This window comes from Eulemur rufifrons, chromosome 7 (genome assembly GCF_041146395.1).
Source record: "Eulemur rufifrons isolate Redbay chromosome 7, OSU_ERuf_1, whole genome shotgun sequence".
NCBI classification, from domain to species: Eukaryota; Metazoa; Chordata; class Mammalia; order Primates; family Lemuridae; genus Eulemur; species Eulemur rufifrons.
Window position 1 is genome coordinate 210,614,934 of NC_090989.1, and position 19,716 is coordinate 210,634,649.

The window sequence follows — 19,716 nt, forward strand, 5'->3', positions numbered from 1 at the left end:
ATTTAAATATATTCAGTTTTAAAGAAACTGTTAATGTCACTGCTTTAAATGGAAAGTGGACACTTGCCTTAAATAGAAGGAAAGATAGAAACAACGAGAACATGAAGCAATTCGATTGTGGCGAGACCAGGTGTCTGCCAGGGGTCTGAGCCTGCCGCTGCTGTCGCTGTTGAAAAGGGAGCTTGGCTGGTGCTGGCGAGAACCGAAGACACCTCTCCATGCCACGGAGGGCAGAGTGACAGAGAAAGGTAAGGGGCAGCCTTTCGGGTCCAGTGCATCAAACTGATGCTGTGCCTGAAATCGCGGAAACCTGAAATCCCACACCTGTGTTCTCAGCGGTGCTGCCATGCTGCGGGCTGACCGCTGAGGTCTCTCCCCAGCACTGATCTCAGCTAATTCACAGTTTGGAGTAGGACCTTCTAAGGTGACCTATTTTGATAGCTCCCCTACTTGGAAAACATATTTTTTACTCTAAAATAATTGTTTTCAATCTCTATTCTACCAAAATGAGTCCTTTTATTATCATACCAAATTTTGTTGACCAAACTCTACCTTTCACATAGGAATTTTTAACTTTTCTATGTTTAAATTGTATCTATGTATCTCACAAGTGCTCAGCAGAGACAGAGTTCCCACTTTTGAGTTGACATAATTTTAGCCAAAAGGCAAAAAACTTGGTATTGCTGCTGGTGAATATATTTGCATTGGGCTGTTTGAGGAACTGGACGAAGTTTGCTTGTTCTCCCAGTACCACCTTTTGGGACCTTAGCGTAAGAGCCACTGCTCTGAACCGCAGCTCCAGGACAGAGAGAGGATTGGGAGGTGCGTGGTGTGAAAAGACTTGCTTGCGGGAGGCTGATTTTGTACAAGTTTCTGCTCTTCAGACCAATTTCCAGGGGATCGACAAGTTTTCCTTTATTTGTACCGCTACAGGCATGAGCAAGAATGTTCTAAATGTGATTTCCATCATTGATTACAGAAAATTTCCTATGATCATTTGATTGGATCACAGATGGAGTTAAACTTCAATTTAAACTTGACTTTTAAAGCTCCCTCTTCTCTGTATGTGCCAGCACGTGATTCCTAAAAATACATCCAAACAAGTCTATCTTGACACATTGTGGTTTGTTCACCATAAGAATTTACAATACAGCAAGGGCCAGGAGACTGGAACAATGTTTGGGATGGGATAGAGATTTGTGCCTAATTCTGTCCGGACCATGGCTACAAAACGATTTTCATTTCATTTTTAGAGTTTCCATAATTGTAGCAATTATCTCTGGAAGATTTTTGTCCACACTTACTTGGATAAAGTTTTCTGGAGCTGCTGGGGGCTCCAGAGTCTCAAACTGGGACTGCAGTAACTCAGGGGGCATAAAATGTCCTTTTCTTTGGAGTAAGCGTCCAGAGATGACCTCAAACGACCCGCTCAGGTGGACCACGAAGAGCTGCACGTCCCCTGGTTTCTCCTCCTCTCCCAACTCCTCACTCTTCAGAGCTGCACCATCTTTTCCTCTTATTAAGATGTCTCTGTACATTTTCTTTAGGGCTGAACAGGCTAGAACCACACACTGTCCTGAGGTTACATCTCTGTTTAAAAAGAAAAAAAAAAGGGAGGCTAAAGAACGAAGACATTTAAAATAACTGGTATCGATTCGAGGGGGAGGACTCCAGTCCTACTTCTGTGCCAGTGGCAGCTGTTAGAAGATGGTGGTTACGCATCAGGCAGTCCTGGCTGTGGGTTAAAGATCTTTCACTTGTGAACTGAACAGTCTTGGGCAAAGGTGTTCACCTCCCTGGGAATCAAGTTTATCATCTGAGTGGGGCTACTCAGGGTACCTGCCCATAGGGCTGCTGTATGGAAAAACTCGATTGAGATGCCTGGTGTACAGAAGTGCTCAATAAGTGTTGCTTCTGCTCCTATGGGTGCGGGATGTGGCCGAGCCTCTGTGTGTGCACGGGGCTGCCAGCGTGCATCTGCGCCATGCAGGCAGCTCGGCTCGGGTCCTCTGCAGGTTGTGCAGTGATTTGCGTTCTACAACCAGCTCCTCCGGCTCCTGTTCTACAATGTCGTGGGAACGTCTGGGGAAGCTGCCAGTTCAGAGCTGGAGATGGCAGGAGAGGAGGGAGCATCAGCATCTGCCAGGGCAAGGTGAGCAGGATGTGAGAAGTTTCCAGGGATGCACTAAGGAAAAAACAACCAGCAACAGAGGCGGCAGGACACAGCACCAGTAAGTGAGCCCCGGCTTCCACCCAGCTACCGTGCAGGGGAGACAGTCATCCTGGGGTCAGGATGGAGCCTCTCGACTCCACTCCAGTCAAAAGGTGGGGTGCAAACGCTGGCTTGGGTATCTAGTAGAAAGCTCGCTTCAGAAATGAGTTCTGAAGCGCCCCCCCTTTCTTTGCAGCCAACAAATGGTATTAGCAAATATAAAAATACTAATAAAGCAACAATAATATATCCACTCACAAGAAGTCTATAGTCAAGTTGGGTAGATGAAACAGACTTAACTGTAGAAAGAAGAAAAAAGTCATCGTGAAAATAAAATTCTGGTTTATATAAGGAAGAAGGCAAAAAAATGACTCAGAAAAAAGACAAAACAATATAACCAAAAAGCAGACAAATGATAGCAATGGACAACTGACAGAATACGATATCCAAATGGGCAATAAACATGAAAAGGTGCTCAGCCCCCCTGGGAATCATGGGAATGCAATTAAAACAAATTATTCTCACGCATCACACCAATAAATATTAAATATTTCAGAGCTTGACAACAGTCATGGTGGGCAAGGAGAGGAGGAAACAGATCCGCTCCTAACAATGCCGGCCGGAGCGGGCCACGGTAAGGACTTTTAGGGGGCTGGTGTGAGGGTCCTCCCTCTGATCTCGGGGCCAAGTTGGACCGGAGACCCCGTGGCTGGAGTGTTTCCTGGGAAACAAACTTCTGTACTGAGCTCTGGCTCCTCGCGAGGGCCACGGCAAGCGCGTGTTTGTTCTGGGCCTGGAGGTCTGATCCGTGCTCTGGAGGGTCCTCACTGCTCCTTCCATCCCAGGTCAGTGAGTCTGTGTTGGGGACCCAGGTGGGCAGGAGTTCTCAAACCCTAAACCCCTTAAGTCAAAACCCTGAGCCGACACAGTGGGGCTGCCAGCCATGTCAATAGGGTGTGCCAAAAGCAAACTGAATTTTTAGTCCTAAGTGTATGCTAACTTCATAGGGCCCAGATGGTTTTAGGTTGGTAAAATATGACATCATCTTAGGAAGCAAGATTTATAACCCATTCCCAACCCCTGCCTTTTCTTCATCCTCCTTCCTGTCCCAACCAGTGGGGCAGGCGGATAACGCAGGGGACCAAGTCTGCTCAGAGGCCTGCCACAGAGCTGGGCCAGGTGGGACTCCAGTCTTGGTGGCTAATTATCTGCTGACTTGCAAATGACCTCAGGTCTTCCTTCCGGGCCACAGCTTGAAGCAAGGGGGAAGAAAACATGGTGACTAAGACAGGCAGTAACAGAGGTGGCATCAGTTAACATTGTTTGAGCACCTACTATGTATTAGATACAGTTCTAAGTGTTACCCACACACCATCTCACTTATTCCTCACAATAATCTGTAAGTAGAAAGTACAATTTTACTGATGAAGAAACAGGCTTGCGGGAACCAAGTGGCTCATCAAAATTCCTAGCTAGTAATCATGGAGCTGTCTAGAAGGTTTGTCTCCAGAGCCCAACTAAACTACAGGCTGCCTGCGGCTGGCTGAAGTCACTGTTCGTTACTTGACAGAGGTGCACTCGATTTATGGGATCCTTTACCATCAGTTAGTTGTGATTTCAAGAGTGTATTTTTTTTTTTTTTTTTTAACTTTCTGATGGGTTCTCTTAACTCGCTGACTTATGCCAAGGCCTGATGGTCTCTTACCTTAGTAAAATGTCATGCAAATTGCAGAGCCACGGAATCCTGTCCTGAAATTAAAGCAGACACACAGTGGCTTTTCTGGGTATTGTTTGCACAGAAACACAGTTACATCATGTTCACAAATGTTAAGGTCCACAGGTTAGTGGCGTTGAGAAGTAGGCCATGCACAAGGGCAGTTAACCACAGACATGGTTTCTTGGTTCAGGTGTTAGTGGCTGTTTTCATAATAATGAGAGTTGCCCTAAAGTACTAGTATGTATCTCTCCCCATCTGAATCTCCCCATTATATATACATTTTCCCTGGTTCTGATATGTTTACAAACGTTTTATTGTATTGCGTGGATTCTTTAGGTACCTCTGATCTCAAACGCAGAGGGGTATTCACATGAACCCCTATGTCAGCTGTCCCCCGGTCCTATTCCTCAAACCCTCCAAAAACCAAACTCCCCTCAGATAAAAACATTGTAAGAAATTTCTATTTTTGCCAAAGAGAAGACGGAAGTTTACATAGCACACCCTGCAGTGTTTCACAAAGAAATCTCCCTGAGACATCTTCTCTCCTTCTTCCTGGGATAAATCCTGATTATTGGCCACAGTGCATTCGGATACAAAAACAAAAAACTTTTTATTATGGACAATTTAAAACATACTCAAAAGCAGACAAAATAGTACAAAACAGACCTCTAGTTACCATTCACAGAGGTTTTAGAGCTTCAGCAATTTTCAACCCACGATTAGTTTTGTTTTATATACGCCCCCAACCACATCCCCACCGTGGCTCCCACTATTCCACCAGAAATCCCTTAGGACAGTGGTCCCCAACCTTTTTGGCATCAAGGACCATTTTCATGGAAGGCAATTTTTCCATGGACTGGGGAGGTGGGGGATGGTTTGGGGATGATTCAAGGGCATTATATTTATTGTGCACTTTATTTCTATTATTATTACATTGTGATATATAATGAAATAATTGTACAACTCACCATAGGTTGGGGACCCCTGCCTTAGGAGTCCAAACGTAATAGCTACAAAAGTCACACAAAGTAGAGATCAAATGACAAGCCACATGATTTAGACAAATTTTATCCTAAATGACAATAGCTACATAATTCACACAACTCATTACTCAAATTACAACAGCTACTGCCATGTACACACATGGTAGCTTAAATGTATCTAACAAATGAAACACCTGTTTATGTTAGCACTTGTCTGAATGCATTTAATGGAACAAGTGTGGTTTTTTGTAAATGCAGTAACAAGATGAGGCTTACCAGCTCCCTATTTGCATGCCACAAAGAAATCTGTTCATGAAGTTAGAATATAGAGGGGCACTTTATTTGAAGGAGGGTGTATATAGTTAAGGGTTGTTATTGGCAAGGTTTTCTAGGACATCCTACTCAAAAAGCAGATGTTCTGGACAATCTGTGAGGAGAAAAACAGTTGGAGGGGCTACATTTATGCAACTTGAAACTACCACTGCAACAGTGTTTCTTGGGCTACGGCAGGGAACAGGGAAGAAGGGTGTCTAGGATTCCAGGTAGCAGGGACATTAACTGGATGGACTGAGATGTGTAGTATTTTTTGGAAAAATTGCCCTGAGGAGAAGCTGCCAATTCAAGCACAAATCTGCATTTTCACCTTCTTTTTCCATTTATAAGTGTGTGTTGTGTGCTTGGGGAGGCCCAGATACTGTTCTGAGCACTTTTGGTCCAACACCCTACATGTGATCACTCTGCGGTGGAGTAACTTCTAAGGTACCATTTCAACTCATCTTTCTAAATTCATTTCTTTCCTGTATTTCCCTTGTAATTAGCCAAGTTTTTCTCCCACATTCATGGACTAATGGAAATGAAAAAGATAATATTGTTATTTACAAGCTGCCTTTTTTTCCTAACTTCTTGGATATATTTTCTAAAACAGCTCCTCTAACAGAAGGTTGTAATGGAAGAGGGTGGCTGGGCCTGGAAACCCCACACGTCAGCAGGATAGTTCTATGTCCTACCCTGGGATTCAATCCTATAAAGTGGGGGCCCCTACAGGGCCTGTAGGAAGGGAAGCACCAGCTACTTAGTGGTATAATAAGCATTTAGGGGGCTGATTTCTAACCCCAGTGTGTGTTTTACATGGAAATGGGGGCATCTGGCTTTGAATCACAGAAGTGATGTCAACTTTGATAAGCTAAGAGTCAAAGGACGTATCTTCTTAGAGCTACAGCGAGGTACCTTCCTAAGGACTTTGAAACAAAGGAAATAAAATTGTTCTCTAAGGGTTAACAGTTAATGGAAAGGAGTGGAGATGTACAAGGTCATGTGAAGGAGCAGGGGTGACTCCCAGGCTAGCAAGCCATCGCTGTGATCCAATTAAACATTTTTACACACACAAAGGCAGCATGTCTGTCCCAGGGAGGCCGGGCGGGCAGGAGGCCCAGAGCAGAGTGCTGCAGACTGAAATGGTGAAGTACTGTCCCCAGGACCCGGAGTCTTGGCCACTGGTCTCTGAACATCATGTTCTCATTAACAAATCTCTTCCTACTAATGGGATGGATGGATGGTCTTGACCATTAGAAAGTTTGGTCCTAACTCTCCCACGTTCACTAAGAAACCTTTTGATTGTAAGCTGGTTTCTGAAAATGTGCGTATCACATTGATGTGAGTGTTAGGGGCCATGTGACAGTTAGTTTTCTCTTGGTCAATTAATCAACTGGCAGTCTGGTTTATCCAGCCACCTTGTAAACCTGATTGGGGGTGTCTCACATGAGGGATGAACTCATGTTCAGTGTGTTGACTATATCAAGGGTGTTGGTAAGGCAGAGAGAGCCTGCCCGGGGGTCCTGCCTGGGTGGTCAGCCAGCCTTTCCCACAATGAACCCCTTGTCATCGCACAAGTCTCTCAGTGAAACTTCACTTAAAATCCTGACACCAGTGTGTGGGCTGCCGGTCTTCATTCAGCAAAAAGAAAGTTGGGGTTAGAAGGAGAGACGGTTGGAAGGTTCAGAGGACTGAATGCTAATTTATATATTTCATACCTACTTAGAGTGCAAGGGGCAGTTCTAACCATGAATTAGGACCATCTCAGAGATGAATAGACAACAAAAAATTATTTTTTGGCATGAGTAAATGTTCATAATGGGTTTTGGATGAACCAAGGAGGGAGGAAAATTGTTTAAATGTCTATACTTCTCTCCTCCCATTAGCAGGACAGACTTGTGTTTTGTTCTTTTGCTCAGATCCTATTTTTCCTCTGTCCCATCTGCACAAATGTTTCTATTCGTTTGTGCTGTAGAAATGGAGATCAATGTCTATATTATATTATGGGTTAGGAAGCAAATACATAATTTCGTTAAGCTGAGTGTTGACTACATTATTCATTATATTTTCCACGTGCCTAAAATACTTCATAATAAGAATGAAATAAACAAATTAAAAATAACAAAAAAACATGTTTGGGTAGGTAAGTTTTCTAGCTTGTGTACAAAGAAATAGAGGTTTACTTTAAATCTATGCTTTTTTATTGTTTTAATAGTGCCTTCATATATGCTTTAGGCAATAATAAAGCATGTTGCTTCATTTAATCATAATAAAATTTAACAAAAATGGCTGCTTTCCGACTTTTGCCCTATCAGCATTTATGGCAGACCAGACTGATGACCACGCACCAGTAAAGACCGTGTGCCTCCGTCACAAAAACGACGAGAGAAGGTTGGGGACAAAAGAGAAGCCTTTTGAACTTTATTTCTGAGATTTCCACATAGTGAGTCATAATTAAATGATTGGCATCTTTCCCTGGAGGATCCCATGAGGCCACAGGGAGAAGGGTTTTCCAAAGCAGCTCCAGTGTGGAAATCAGATTTCTCACTCCTGACCTGCTTCAAGCCAGACCACCCTTCAAGTCAGTGCCTTGAACACCCTAAAGCTTAGGCCCCTTCCATGCACCTGCTTGTGGGGAGCTGCCACGCTCATCCCTGCTCTCTCTGACCCTTTTCTCTCCAATTAGCCAACCCTGATTCAATTCTTGTGAATCATTTGTTCGGTGGACTATCAGGACCCTTAACATAGTAGGAAAAGTATGGCCTTTGAGGTTAGAAAGACTCCTCTCACTGTGTGGCTTTGCTCAAGTTACTTAACTTCTCTGTTACTCTCTTTGTTCATCTGTAAAATGGGGATCTTATAAAATTTATTGAGCTACTTTGGAATTTAAATAATAAACTCCATTTTAAACATTATTTTTGGCTGATTTATTAATAATAGCTGACATAAACAGTATTTATTTCCTACTTTCAATTTTTAAAAGAGTTTTAATTTATGAATTTTGTAGATACTGAGCGTTAATTCCAGAAACATCGAATACTAATATGTGCAAAGCACCATAGTGAGCATTGGGATACAAATATGAATGGTGTGGTTCCTTTCCTCAAAGGGGTCACAACTTGATGGAAGAGACAGAGGAGCAGATGATCAATTAGATCACCTGGAGGGCAGTGACGAGGGACATACAAGATTTATCATACTGAGAGGTATAAGGAGTATGAGGGCTGTCTGGAAAGTATACAGCCATGTAACCATTCTCATTATATTAACAATGGCTGGATACTTTCCGGACAGCCCTCGTATAGGGGAGAGGCCAATTTTAATCAGACCTTGGGAAGATACAGATCATTTCAACTGAAGAAGGGCCTGCCCAGCAGAGGGAAGGGATAATCCAAGACTGGGAGCATCACAGCTTATACATGGAGACACGAGTACACAGAAGAGGCAGGTGCTTAGCACTGATGAACGGGAGCTGTAAGAGCTGATATGTAGGGACATTGTCAGGACGAGATGGTCAAGACCTTGAGTGACCTGCTAAGGAGTGGGGACCTTCCTGTGGGGATATGAGGAAGGAGTTGGACGTATGAGCTGCACATTTTATTTCATAATATTCATGAAGAAAGGGAATGATGGAGATCTCTTTACAGATGAAGAAATTGGGACAAGAAGAAGGAGATATTAGAGCAAATTCACAGAGCTCTGTGCCTCCCAAAGAGTTACTGTGGAAGATACAATAAATTGTAAAAGTCAAATACACACAAAAGTGATTGGGGAAAGACAGGAGAAAACAGCCCAAATTAGCATCTCTGCCTCTGGCTCTGATGTTCAAGGTCATCTAGCCTTGATAGTCCTACATGCAAGGGGTGGTGGTGGGGGGTGCAGCCCCCAGCCCCAGCCCAGCGCGTGGAGGTGAGCACAGTAAGTGAATAAACATTCCACCGAGAGTTAAATCAGAACATTGTGAGGCCAGGGGAAGCTGCCCTGCCTGTGGTTTCAGTGATCTGATGGAAACATCTAGAGAAATAAAGGCCAAAGGGAGAAGAGAGGAGCAGACGGTGGTGGAGCATGTCCAGCAGTTGGGGGAGGCAGAAAGAGGGGAAGGGGAAGGCAGGAGTTGGGGGGAGAAGGGGAGAGGGCTTGGTTTTACCTGGTGCAAAAGTTAATTTAAGCACAGAGAGAGAAGAACGCATGGAGGAAGAATATATACCCTTCCCCCACCGCAAAAGGAAGAAAAACTCCAAAATTCAATTAGTAGATATTTTTGGAAGATGAAATCAAGGATGATATATTCTGTTAAAAAAATTTTCAGTACTTCCCAGATGTTCTATGCAGGGCAAATATTACATTTATAATCAGGAGAAAAATTTTTTTTTTCAAAAAAGCCTTCTTTTTTAAACGGACTTTGAAGTCTACTCAGGGGCACCTGCAGGCTCAGATGGGACAGTATGGGCCTGACACATAGGGGAGACTCAGTGATCATAGCTTTGAAATTCTTTAACATCATCACGTTAATAATTTATCACAGTCTGTGTGGAATAGCTTTCTAGACTGGCGCTGTCCATAGATAGAGCTTTCTGCAAGGAAGGAAATTTCTATAGCTGTGTTGTCCAATATGGTAGCCACCAGCCACGAGTGACTATTGAGATTTTGAAATGTGGCCGGTACAACTCTGGAACTGGATTTTACATTTTATTTAATTTTAATTAGTTTACATTTAAATAGTCTTACAGAGCCATTGATATGTTCAGCTCAGACCTCAGCCCTGAACACTCTGGGCACAAAACCCTCCCCAAACGCTCCCCAAACTCTTCCCTGAGGCAGAACCTGGGCCTCTCCCTTGACACTTTTTACTTAATACCATGGGGCCCCTTGGGGGGCAGGACTGGGTAACTCACCGAGTTCTTGTCAAGAATGTAAACCATCTGCGGTTCTACCTCTTTCTCTCCCTATTTTGGTTCACTTTAAGGGCTCGCTAACTTGCATAGTTTTTCCTGAAAAGTTTTAGTAAGTAACTCATGTTTCTCCCAGTAACCTTTTCTCCTGTCCGTGAATTCCTCTTCTGGACTCTTACCCCCAATCCATACAGCTGTGAACAAGGCTGCAAAATGCCATTTTGAAATCCATCCACCTGGGTTGCTTTACTCTGTTCTTTAACTTACCTTTTATTTGCATTCACTAAAGAGACAAATAAAATAACACTGGCACAGTCACATTTTACAAACTTTGTAGAAATGGTTTATATTTTGTGCTTGTATACACAGTTTACGTTGTGTGTATTATATCAATAATAATTATTTAAAAAGTGGTATTTACTGAATGCTTTAGGTACTTTTCTGTGTACTTTTTTTGTATTATCTCATTTAATCCTCCCAAGAACCCAGTGAAATAGATCTTGTTAGTGGCTCAAGTCCTTCAAGGCAGAACACAGGGAAGACAGTGAGGTAGGGAAGGCACCACTGGGGCGAGCTGAGCCAGGCCACTGAAGGTGAAAACAACAGTGTTGGTCTTTGGCCAGTTCCATCCGTTCCTGCCCTTTGGACACACTTGGCGCATGGACCTAAGCGCCCCAGAGCAGCCCTCGACCTGCCCCCACAGCCTCTCCTGAGTGACAGCTAGTTCAGTTCTGCCAGCGAGTCCACAGTCTGGAACTCTGGTTTGCGAGAGACGCTCTAGGAGATGTCCTCATGGCCCTGCACACAGGAGAGTGCTACTCGCTCATCCACTCAAAAACATGCCACAAATACTTTCTGACGTTTGCTGTGTGTGGGGCCCTGACATACAATGGTTAACAGAAACGGCTGTAGTCCCTGCCCTTTTGGGGGTAAAGTCTAGTCGCAGAGATAAGCATTAATCAAAGCCTCACACCATCAATTGTTGAGGTACAACGGGGACAAGGGCAACAGTTAAACGGTGCTAGGCGAGTTCATCACGGAGGGGTCCATGAGGACTTCCCTGGGGAAGTGGCTGAGCTGAGACTTGAAGGATGAGCAGGGCAGACTCGGGGAAGAGGGGAACAGGGATGCAAGGGCCTGGTGGGGAGCAGCCCTGCAGGAGGAGGGACTGGAGGGGCCAGGGTGGCTCCTGCGGAGACAGGGAGTGGACGCCAGGCCACACACGTTTAGCAGTTTAGGTGTTTCGTCTTGACCGAGATCAGTGGGAAGCCTCTAAAGGGTCTTAGCAAGGGCAGATGTGGCCAGATTTGGGTTTGCAAAGATCACTCTGGCTGGGTGGATGCCAGGGTACGGCGGTGGTGGTAGGCTGGTGGGATGTGGAAGAGAAGATGATGAACTTGCCCACGGATGAGGCATGGGGGAGCCCCTGCCCTCTCAGGGATTACGTTCTGCAGGTTAAAATCCCGCAACGAGGTGTTCCGGCAGACCCTGTCCAAGCTGGGGCAGAGGGCGGCATTGCTCTTGGCACCGAGTTCGGAGACTAGCTCAGGGCCGGAGCTAACATACGTGGAGGACCTACTGTGCGCCTGGCTCTTTGGAGCACCTGCACACGGCTGACACGACTCAGAAACTCGACTACACCAGGGGCCGCAGAGACCTCACCCTGCGTCACCCAGGTGGAATATGTGTGTTGACCCAGACCGTGAACAGTACCTCGTCGTTGAGCGGAATCCCTCTTGCCATCTTCACTCGATTCTCCTCCGGGTGGTAGTCGTCAGCGTCATAGAATTTCCATCCCAGCTTCAGAACAAAGTGAAAGGATACGTGTACGTGGCAGGCAGTCGGGCCCATGTGACAGCCACTGTGGGGTTGCTAACACTAATGGGTAGGTGTGGAAACAATACCACCTCCCTCTGTCCCCATCGGCCCCAAGGACAACCCCCAGCAGCGGAGAGCCTGGCCATGCCATTTCACAGTCCCCCGTGGCTGGGCTGCTGCAGTCCCTTTATTCATTCGTCACTATTTGTAATCACCCAGGAGAAAATCAAATTGCCCCAGTGGGTTCAAAGCCATGTGGAGGTGTCTATCCAACTTACTACAGCCCAGAGAAAAGGAGAGAAGTGACAAGAACACAATGGCACATGCACTGAGGAAGGCATTAGAACATGTTACCTTGGATGCCAGCAGGGCGCCCACGGTCGATCTGTTGAGAAGACACAGGTGTTCCCATTACTGCCCTTGCCCAACACGTGACACCTCCTTCCACACAAGGACACCCAGAAAAGAGACAGCTGCCCCAGCCAGCACTGAAACACCAATCGCCATGTACATGATCCTAAAGCAGTGATGCCCTTGACGCTGGAGTCTAGAAATTGGCCTTAGCTGTCCTCCAGGAATGTCAGTGAAGAAATAATTAGCCAGCTACCACTATTTCTATTTCAAAAGGCAATCTATAAGATCTCATTAAACCCCTGAAGTTTTTTCTTCAATAATCAGTTTTTTGGTCCCTGTTGCGTAGATGTTTATTTTTTCGCAAGACAATACCAAATTAAAAAAAGTGATAAAATTCTATTGAGGATATCCAATAGGAGGGCTCTGATGGAGGATTTTGTCTCTGGCAGCACAAAGTGTTCCTGAACACAAAGTTCAGGGGACTCGTAAAAGCATAAAAACATTGCCTGGGGTTTCAGAGTGACACACTCTAAAAGGACAAGGGTTAATGACTGAAGAATTACCAGCACTTGTTAAGCTTGGGAGTTAAGTGTTCTCTGGGCAAAGCATCTGCTGACAATCTGTTCGTGCCCTAACAGGCAGCACGTGCTAGTGAAAAGGGTTCGGGTCTCAGAACTGGAGGCTGGGGCCGGCCACAGTCGCCTTCTGCCGCTAAATGACTGTGCTCCTGGGCAAAGCACCTGTTCCTCTAAACCTCAGTTTTCTCGCCTGCAAAACAAGGGAACCGAGCTGCATGGTTTACCTATTCACCTCATTTCATTCAGCTGATCTTTATTGAGCACTTCTAGCTCTCAGTGTCCCACTAAGACACGGTCTCAGCCCTCTCGAGGCGTGCAGTCTAGCACCACAGGGTAGGGGTAGAGGCCAGAAGACGATGATGTAAGAAGTGCTTTCTTGCTCGCAATCTCTAAAATGTTGCCCAAGCTCCAATTATTTGGGTACCACCTTCATAATTTTCACTCCACCCTCACGCCATTTCATCATGCCCTCTCTCTCAAGTCTTGCACACCACCTCTGCAATTATTTGCTGGAAATTTTTATTTAATTATTTCACTGTAAAAATTAAATTAGTGTGTTAAACAATGGAACTCTCTTTTCATCCCTTATACAAGAAGCTATCATCACTTGCCTTAAATAGAAAGTAACCAAAAAGGTGTATACAAAGAAAACAAAACAATGTGATTAAATTCTAGCTGGCTACTGTTGCCTAGCAAGGGTCCTGTCTCTTTTGCTGAAAAGGTATCAAAAAGGTGTTAAAGACACCCTTGTACCAGGCTGAGACCCTGAGACCTGCTCCTTGAAGTAACCAAAGCATTGAAAGAGCACCGAAACATTTCTCATCGTGTTCACTCTATTGAAGGCTGCAAAGGGAGACATGTTGCAGCTCACTGATGGATAAACCCTCCCAGCCAAAATCCATGGCTGGTGAAGCCAGAGCTGTGCATAACAGAAATCACACTGAAGACCAAGTTAGATTAGCGGTGAACGATCATGCCAGCCACCACCCAGAATTTAAAAGTAGAGCTACATAGATTTGGGTGTACACTGGCAGGAAGGAGATAGGAAAGGAAAAGCCACTGTCTGCTGCTCTATCCAAATCTCCCAAACCAGAGAACACCTGGAATACGCACCAGGAGCCCTGGCTGAAATAAGGCACAGTGCTTTGCTCATAGGAGCCTGGTCAGACCCAAGCCTTATAAACCAAGGTTTGGGGTCCAAATATCTCCCACTCAGTTGGTTTAAATCAGGAGCAAGGGACTTATAAAGACAGGAGGCCAGTGGGGGAGAAGGAAGGGATGCAGAATGAGAAAAATATTCCAAAGGTCAGAGCTTGTTCCAATAGGGGGAAGAAGGAAACCTAGAAAGGATGCTGAGGGTGGGCCCCAAACGTGGTTCACAAAAGTCACCAAAGAACTCAATGTTCCTACGTCCAATGATCAGTATAATCAAGTCTCAGTGTTTTTATTACTCAGCTAGTCAGCAACACCTGACACATCTCCCTGACCTTCAGCCACTGGGGGGCCCACAGCTCAGTCTTTGGACAGCTTCTTTATTTACACTCACTCTTTTGGTGACCTCAACATCTTACGTCTTTAAATACATTCACATACCAATGATTCCCATATTACATCTAAAGTCTCTCTCCTCTGACTGCTGGACTTGAATATCCAACCATCCCCTTGACAAATCCACTTGATAACTGATGGGCACGTCCAACATATCCCACACTGAGCTTCTAAGGTTTTCTTCCAGATCTGCTGTACCTACTGCTTCCCATCTCAGCGTGTAGCAACTCCCTTCTTCCAGCTACCCAGTCCTAAAATCCCGAACCATCCTTGACTTCTCTCCCTCTCTCTGGCCTCATCTCCATCATTCTTCCCCTCACGCAGCCAGAATGGCCTCCTTGCTGGTCCTCGAAGAAGACAAGCCTCAGGACCTTTGAACCTGCCATTCCCTCTGCCTATTACATACGGCCTTCCCCCAGCTAGCCACATGGCTTAGCCCTGCAGTCCCCAACCACAGGGCCATAGCCCATTACCGGACCATGGCCTGTTAAGAGACAGGTTGCGTGTGACCACCTGAGCTCTGCCCACCCCCCACCCCCAGTCCGTGGAAAAATTGTTTTCCATGAAACTGGTCCCTGGTGCCAAAAAGGTTGGGGACTGCCGGTTTGGTCCGTCAATTCTTGTGGGCCTTTGCTCAAATGCCAGTTCCTCAGACGGGCCTTCCCTGACCACCCTGCCTCACATTCTCTTTCCCCTTCCCTTCATTTATTTTTCCCTAGAGCATCTGTTCCCAACTGGCACACTCTGTATGTATTTATTCATTTACTCTTTGTCTTCCATACTAGAATGTAAACTCTTTGAGGGCAGATATCCATCTGTTGTGTTCACTATATGACAATGACATAGAGGAAGGATTGCGCTCAATGACTGGTTACTGAATCCATGAATATCACAAGCTGTAAACCACATGGCTTAGGCCCCCACCCCCTGCCCCATCTGATCCAAGGCTCAGAGGAGTACGTGAATCGCCCAAGCTCACACAGCCAGGCAGCAGCAGAATCAAGACCTAGGACTCTTAGCTCTCTAATCACACCATGGCAATGGTTTTACACTCTGATTTCTTCAAATCATACAACAGATAGGGAATTGGGGGCTCTATGTTTTATTGCAATGTAAGTTTAAGATTTCTTGTCTTTGAGGCTAAGAACCCCATAATAATTTTTTAAAGCTAGACCCACCCACGTGGAGTAAGAGTTGTTGGGGCTCAGAAAACAGTACCCCAAAATGAGGGCCTCAGAAACAAGTTTTTCTCTGGCCTTCTCTTGCTCTCCTACCTGTCAGTCCCATTCTCCTCAGAGGCTAGCCACAGAAACCAGAATCCCTCGTCCCCAAGGCAGGTCATAGAAACCAGAACCCCTTTTTCTAAAGCCAGCCACAAAACCTAAAATTACTCTGTAATAACTTACCATAAAGAAATGATCTGACCTAGCTTGTGGGACTGTAGGTCATAAGGCCCCCATTCCAGAGAAGGTCCTGCCCCACCCCCAGAAAAAAGGGATGCTGCTCGGAGAGGCCAAGAAGAGTCTAGACCGACAGGCCTTGCTGGGTTTCCCTACTCGGCTTTGTCCAATCATATTTCTAAATGGCTGTCTATACTTGATTGAACCTAAGCATAAAAATGGACAATTTCCCCTGTATCTCTGGGTCTGAATTCTGAAGGCTCCCGTGTATATATCTAAAAAAAAAAATTTATCATTTTTTTTTGTCTCCCCAGCTGCGTGAACATGTATACATGTTAAATAAATAAATTTACTGTATGGCTTTTCTCCTATTAGTCAATCTGCCTTTTCAGCAAACCTTTAGGGGCCAAGGGCTTTGGTCCTTACAGAGTCTTTAATGTACACCTGAGTACATGGGCAGCTCCTGATTCAGAAAATTCTAGAAGGGTACTATAGGCCTTTGAAGGTTATGATCTTTTATTTGATTACGTTCTGTCTCTTCCTGTCTGTGGTGGAATGGTACGGTAGCTGTGTTTTCTGATAAAGGACACAGTTAGATTTTGGTCTAATCAGGAAGCCAAAGGCCAACTTCCCAGTCCCCAAGTTTGCCAGACAGTGCTTGGTGGAACCTGTGTGGTTTCCAGAATTCTCTCCTTCCTTTCCAAACCCTCAGGAGCCACCCTTCATAGTAACGCGGTCTCCTTCCAGTTTAAGCTGATAAACACTGATCAAAGAAAGCACAAAACAATAGACAAGATGGTTAAATTCACTTTCCCAAATCTAATCAGGGAAGTGCGGGGCCTGACAGGAGGGGGCAGCCGTGTGCCCAGCCCCACCATGGTTAGCAAGCGCCTGGGACGCGGTTTGCCTCCCGGCTTTGGCCTTGCACCTCCCGCCTTGTTCTGGCAAGATGCCCCAAACCCCGAGCACGTGTGACCGCGCGAGCCACTGTAGGTGTTGAGTGGAACGGTCGCTCCTGCTCTGCCAACCTTTCATTCTCTTTGCGCCCCTGCAGGCGCCTCACTGCAAAGGGCTTTCCCGGCCCCGGGGTCGCCGGAGCCGCTCAGTTTCCTAGATGGAGAGCCGGGGTCTCGCCCCGGGACGGGCAGGCTGGAGGTGGGGAGGAGAAGCAGGTGCCGCGAGCCGCGGCTTCCTCACCTGCGAGGGAAGGTGGGGGCTCCCCAGGGCCGCCCCCTCCCGGGCACCCCGCGCCCCCGTCCTCCGCGACCTACTTCCCCGAGCCGCTCACGCCCATCACCAGCAGCGCGCCCGGCGCCGCCATGGCCCAGCCCGGCTCCTTCGCGTCGCCTTCCGGCCCCGCCGGCCCGGCCTCCCCGGCGCCCGGAGGGCGGAGCCGCGCCCGCCCGGCCCGAGCCGTGCGCCTCGCGCCCTCCCCGCCTCCCCGCGGCCCCGCCGCTCCGCCCGGAAGGGCAGCGCGCGCCGGGCCTGGCTGGAGGGGGCTCCCGCCGTCTCCTCCACCCGGCCTCTCGGCTGCCGGGGCGCCTACACCCGCCCTGGCAGGCCGGACCCTCCACCCATGGAAACAGCATTCATTCATTTCTTTCTTTATAGAATATGTTCTTGTAAAAAGCATAAACAGAAAATAAACTCACACTTTCTCATACCAGGCAGCAATAAGCAGCTCTTCCTAAAACGACCTGTGTAGGTAGACAGGTATGAATATTTTATGAAATTGGAATCAGACTGTACAGTGTTCTGTGACCTGGCTATTTGTCACAGTAATGCGGGGGACATCTTTTGGTGTCAAATCCAGGGTTGACCATCTATAGGGTGGCCTATGGCTGCATGGCTCTGCTATTTAATCCCGCTCTGGTTAGGGACGTTTCTTAGAGGAAGGAGCACTCCTTTAAAATGCCCATTTGCTTTAAAACGATGTGTTTACTATGGATGATTTAAAGTATTTGATTAAAAGCACTTCTAATGACATTTTGCATCACCTTCGTTGGTCTTTTATTAACCAAGTTTGTATTACTCTGTGCCCTAGAAAGCAATAGAAGTGACATAAAATCATTCATCTAATGAGTATTTCAATTACCCCTTTACTGACTTTGTTTTTCATACTTAGCCTGAGTAGGTGAGATTTCAATCTGGATAGGGGTGGTACAGATGAAGAAATTGAAGCCTGGAGAGACAGGTCTTAACAGGTCAGTTATGGTGAATAGACATTTCTTGAACAGCTGCCATTCACAGGTTGGTATAATATTAACATTCATTAAAAGGGCGAATATTACCCTCTAGGCAGTCTCAGACCAATAAGAGGAACAGATGTGTAAGCAAATGCTGTAACTTGTGCTTTGTTTTACCAGCTCTGTACAAAAAAAAGTTCATATTTCTTTCAATGTGCAAATCAGAATGATTAACGGAAAGTCTGGTTCTTCTCCCTGGGTTTCCCTCCCAAGGTATGTCCAAGGATTTCAAATTCCCTGTAGTTGTCAGGATGGTGGCAAGAAACAGCACACTCAAGTTGGGTCACTTGAACAGGATTTAACAAAGGGACTATTCACAGAGAGGTGGGCGGGGTCAGAAGCAGCAACAAAGGGCAGTGTCCTGGTCTTAGTAACTGAGGTCTTAGTTACTTATAAAACAGTGATGCAAGGGAGCCTTTATGAGAAGAGAGAAGAGGAGGAGAGAGAGAGAGAGAGAGCGAGCAAGTGCACTGTATGGAGAGAGATGTCTCTGACTGTCGCCTTAGGACTGTCTTAGGAACTGTCACCTTAGGACTGTCACCTTAGGAAGAGAGACAGATATCCCTCATTGACCCAACAGAGAGGGAATCAGAAGAAAAAATAATCTCCCCTCTCCTCCCCTCCTCCTGCCCTCTGATCTCATACTAGTGGCCAAACTCCACTTGCCAAACCCAACTGGAACCCAGAGAGCTAGGAAGTTGAAGTGGCCTATACATGCCAATCTCCCAGGGAACAGAGCAGGGAAGAGAAGGGTGGAAAGTGTGTTTAGAGAAGCAAATGAAAGATACCCAGCACTTTTGCCCACCAGTCAGTGAAGTCCTCCTGTGCTTGCTTCCAGGACATCAGAACTCATTCCATATTTTTTGGTTTCCAGAGAGTGCCACCTGCTGGTCCTGGTAGTCCCAGGGCTTCCTGGCTGTCACTAATGGGCAGCCTGAGGCTGGACATTGGTCTGATATTAGGTCCTGTCTGTCTGCTGCAAGAACTGTTGTGCTAAGGCACATGGTACCCTGGAAACCCCAAGAGTTCCTGGTAAGGCAAAGCTTCCTGTATGTGTTACCGAATCACCCCCCGATTCAGGACAGCCTGCACTGTAAGCTTTGCCCAGTAATGGTGGCTGTGGCAAGGGTCCTATATGAAGCTGCCTCCTTCACAGGGGTAAAATGGGGTTCAGTGGGGAACACCTGCTCTTAATGCACAGACGCACTTCCCTGGGAAGCCAATCAGCTACAAAGATGGCTGAATAGGGGCAGATATTCACCTAAAAGAAGCCTCATAGATCTGAGATGTTTCTTTTTTTTTCTTTTTCTATTATTAAAAAAAAAATTTTTTTTTTTTCAGCCGATTGGACTGAATGTCTTGAGATGTTTCACTGGGAAGAAGTTGGGTCTGCACCTCTTCCCTTCCAGGAGAGTCTTTGATTCCAGTTTAATTCTAAGAATTCAAATAGATATATGGGAGAGCTCCACAGGTCTTAGCCAAGCTCCAAAGTAACCTGTTATACTTTCTTCTGGAAATAATGGCCGTATATTGGCTTCACATGTTCAAAACTAAAAAGAGCCACTTGGAAGGCCCAGAACAAAGTTTTCACAAGGGCAAAATGATACCTGTTATCTTAATAGATACAGAAAAAGCATTTGACAAAATTCAATATTC

General features: G+C 46.0%; 1 protein-coding gene across 4 annotated transcripts; it reads right to left on the reverse strand.

Moving 5' to 3' along the window:
- Window positions 1–339: 339 nt before the first annotated feature.
- On the reverse strand, window positions 340–17,175 carry IDNK (IDNK gluconokinase). 4 transcript variants are annotated; one of them, XM_069476336.1, is made up of 6 exons: window positions 17,086–17,131; window positions 12,852–13,056; window positions 12,289–12,319; window positions 11,830–11,916; window positions 3,918–3,961; window positions 340–1,590 (listed from the first exon to the last, which is right to left on the reverse strand). In XM_069476336.1, the coding sequence occupies exons 4-6, from the start codon at window positions 11,857–11,859 to the stop codon at window positions 1,239–1,241; spliced, it is 426 nt and encodes a 141-aa protein (XP_069332437.1). In that variant the 5' UTR covers window positions 11,860–11,916; window positions 12,289–12,319; window positions 12,852–13,056; window positions 17,086–17,131; the 3' UTR covers window positions 340–1,238. The 4 variants fall into 4 exon arrangements, with proteins under 4 accessions (XP_069332437.1, XP_069332436.1, XP_069332439.1 ...); XM_069476335.1 differs by lacking the exon at window positions 12,852–13,056 and having other exon boundaries at window positions 17,086–17,175; XM_069476338.1 differs by lacking the exon at window positions 12,852–13,056 and having other exon boundaries at window positions 17,012–17,175.
- Window positions 17,176–19,716: the final 2,541 nt, after the last annotated feature.

What these genes read in the sequence shown, in the direction of transcription:
- IDNK (XM_069476335.1), bottom strand. Translation starts at nt 17,135, where the DNA reads ATGGCGGCGCCGGGCGCGCTGCTGGTGATGGGCGTGAGCGGCTCGGGG. An exon ending in GGCGTGAGCGGCTCGGGGAA is followed by an intron (nt 12,320 to 17,085) that starts GTAGGTCGCGGA and finishes TCTTCTCAACAG; the next exon opens with ATCGACCGTGGGCGCCCTGC. An exon ending in TTGCATGACATTTTACTAAG is followed by an intron (nt 1,591 to 3,917) that starts GTAAGAGACCAT and finishes CTTTTTAAACAG; the next exon opens with AGATGTAACCTCAGGACAGT.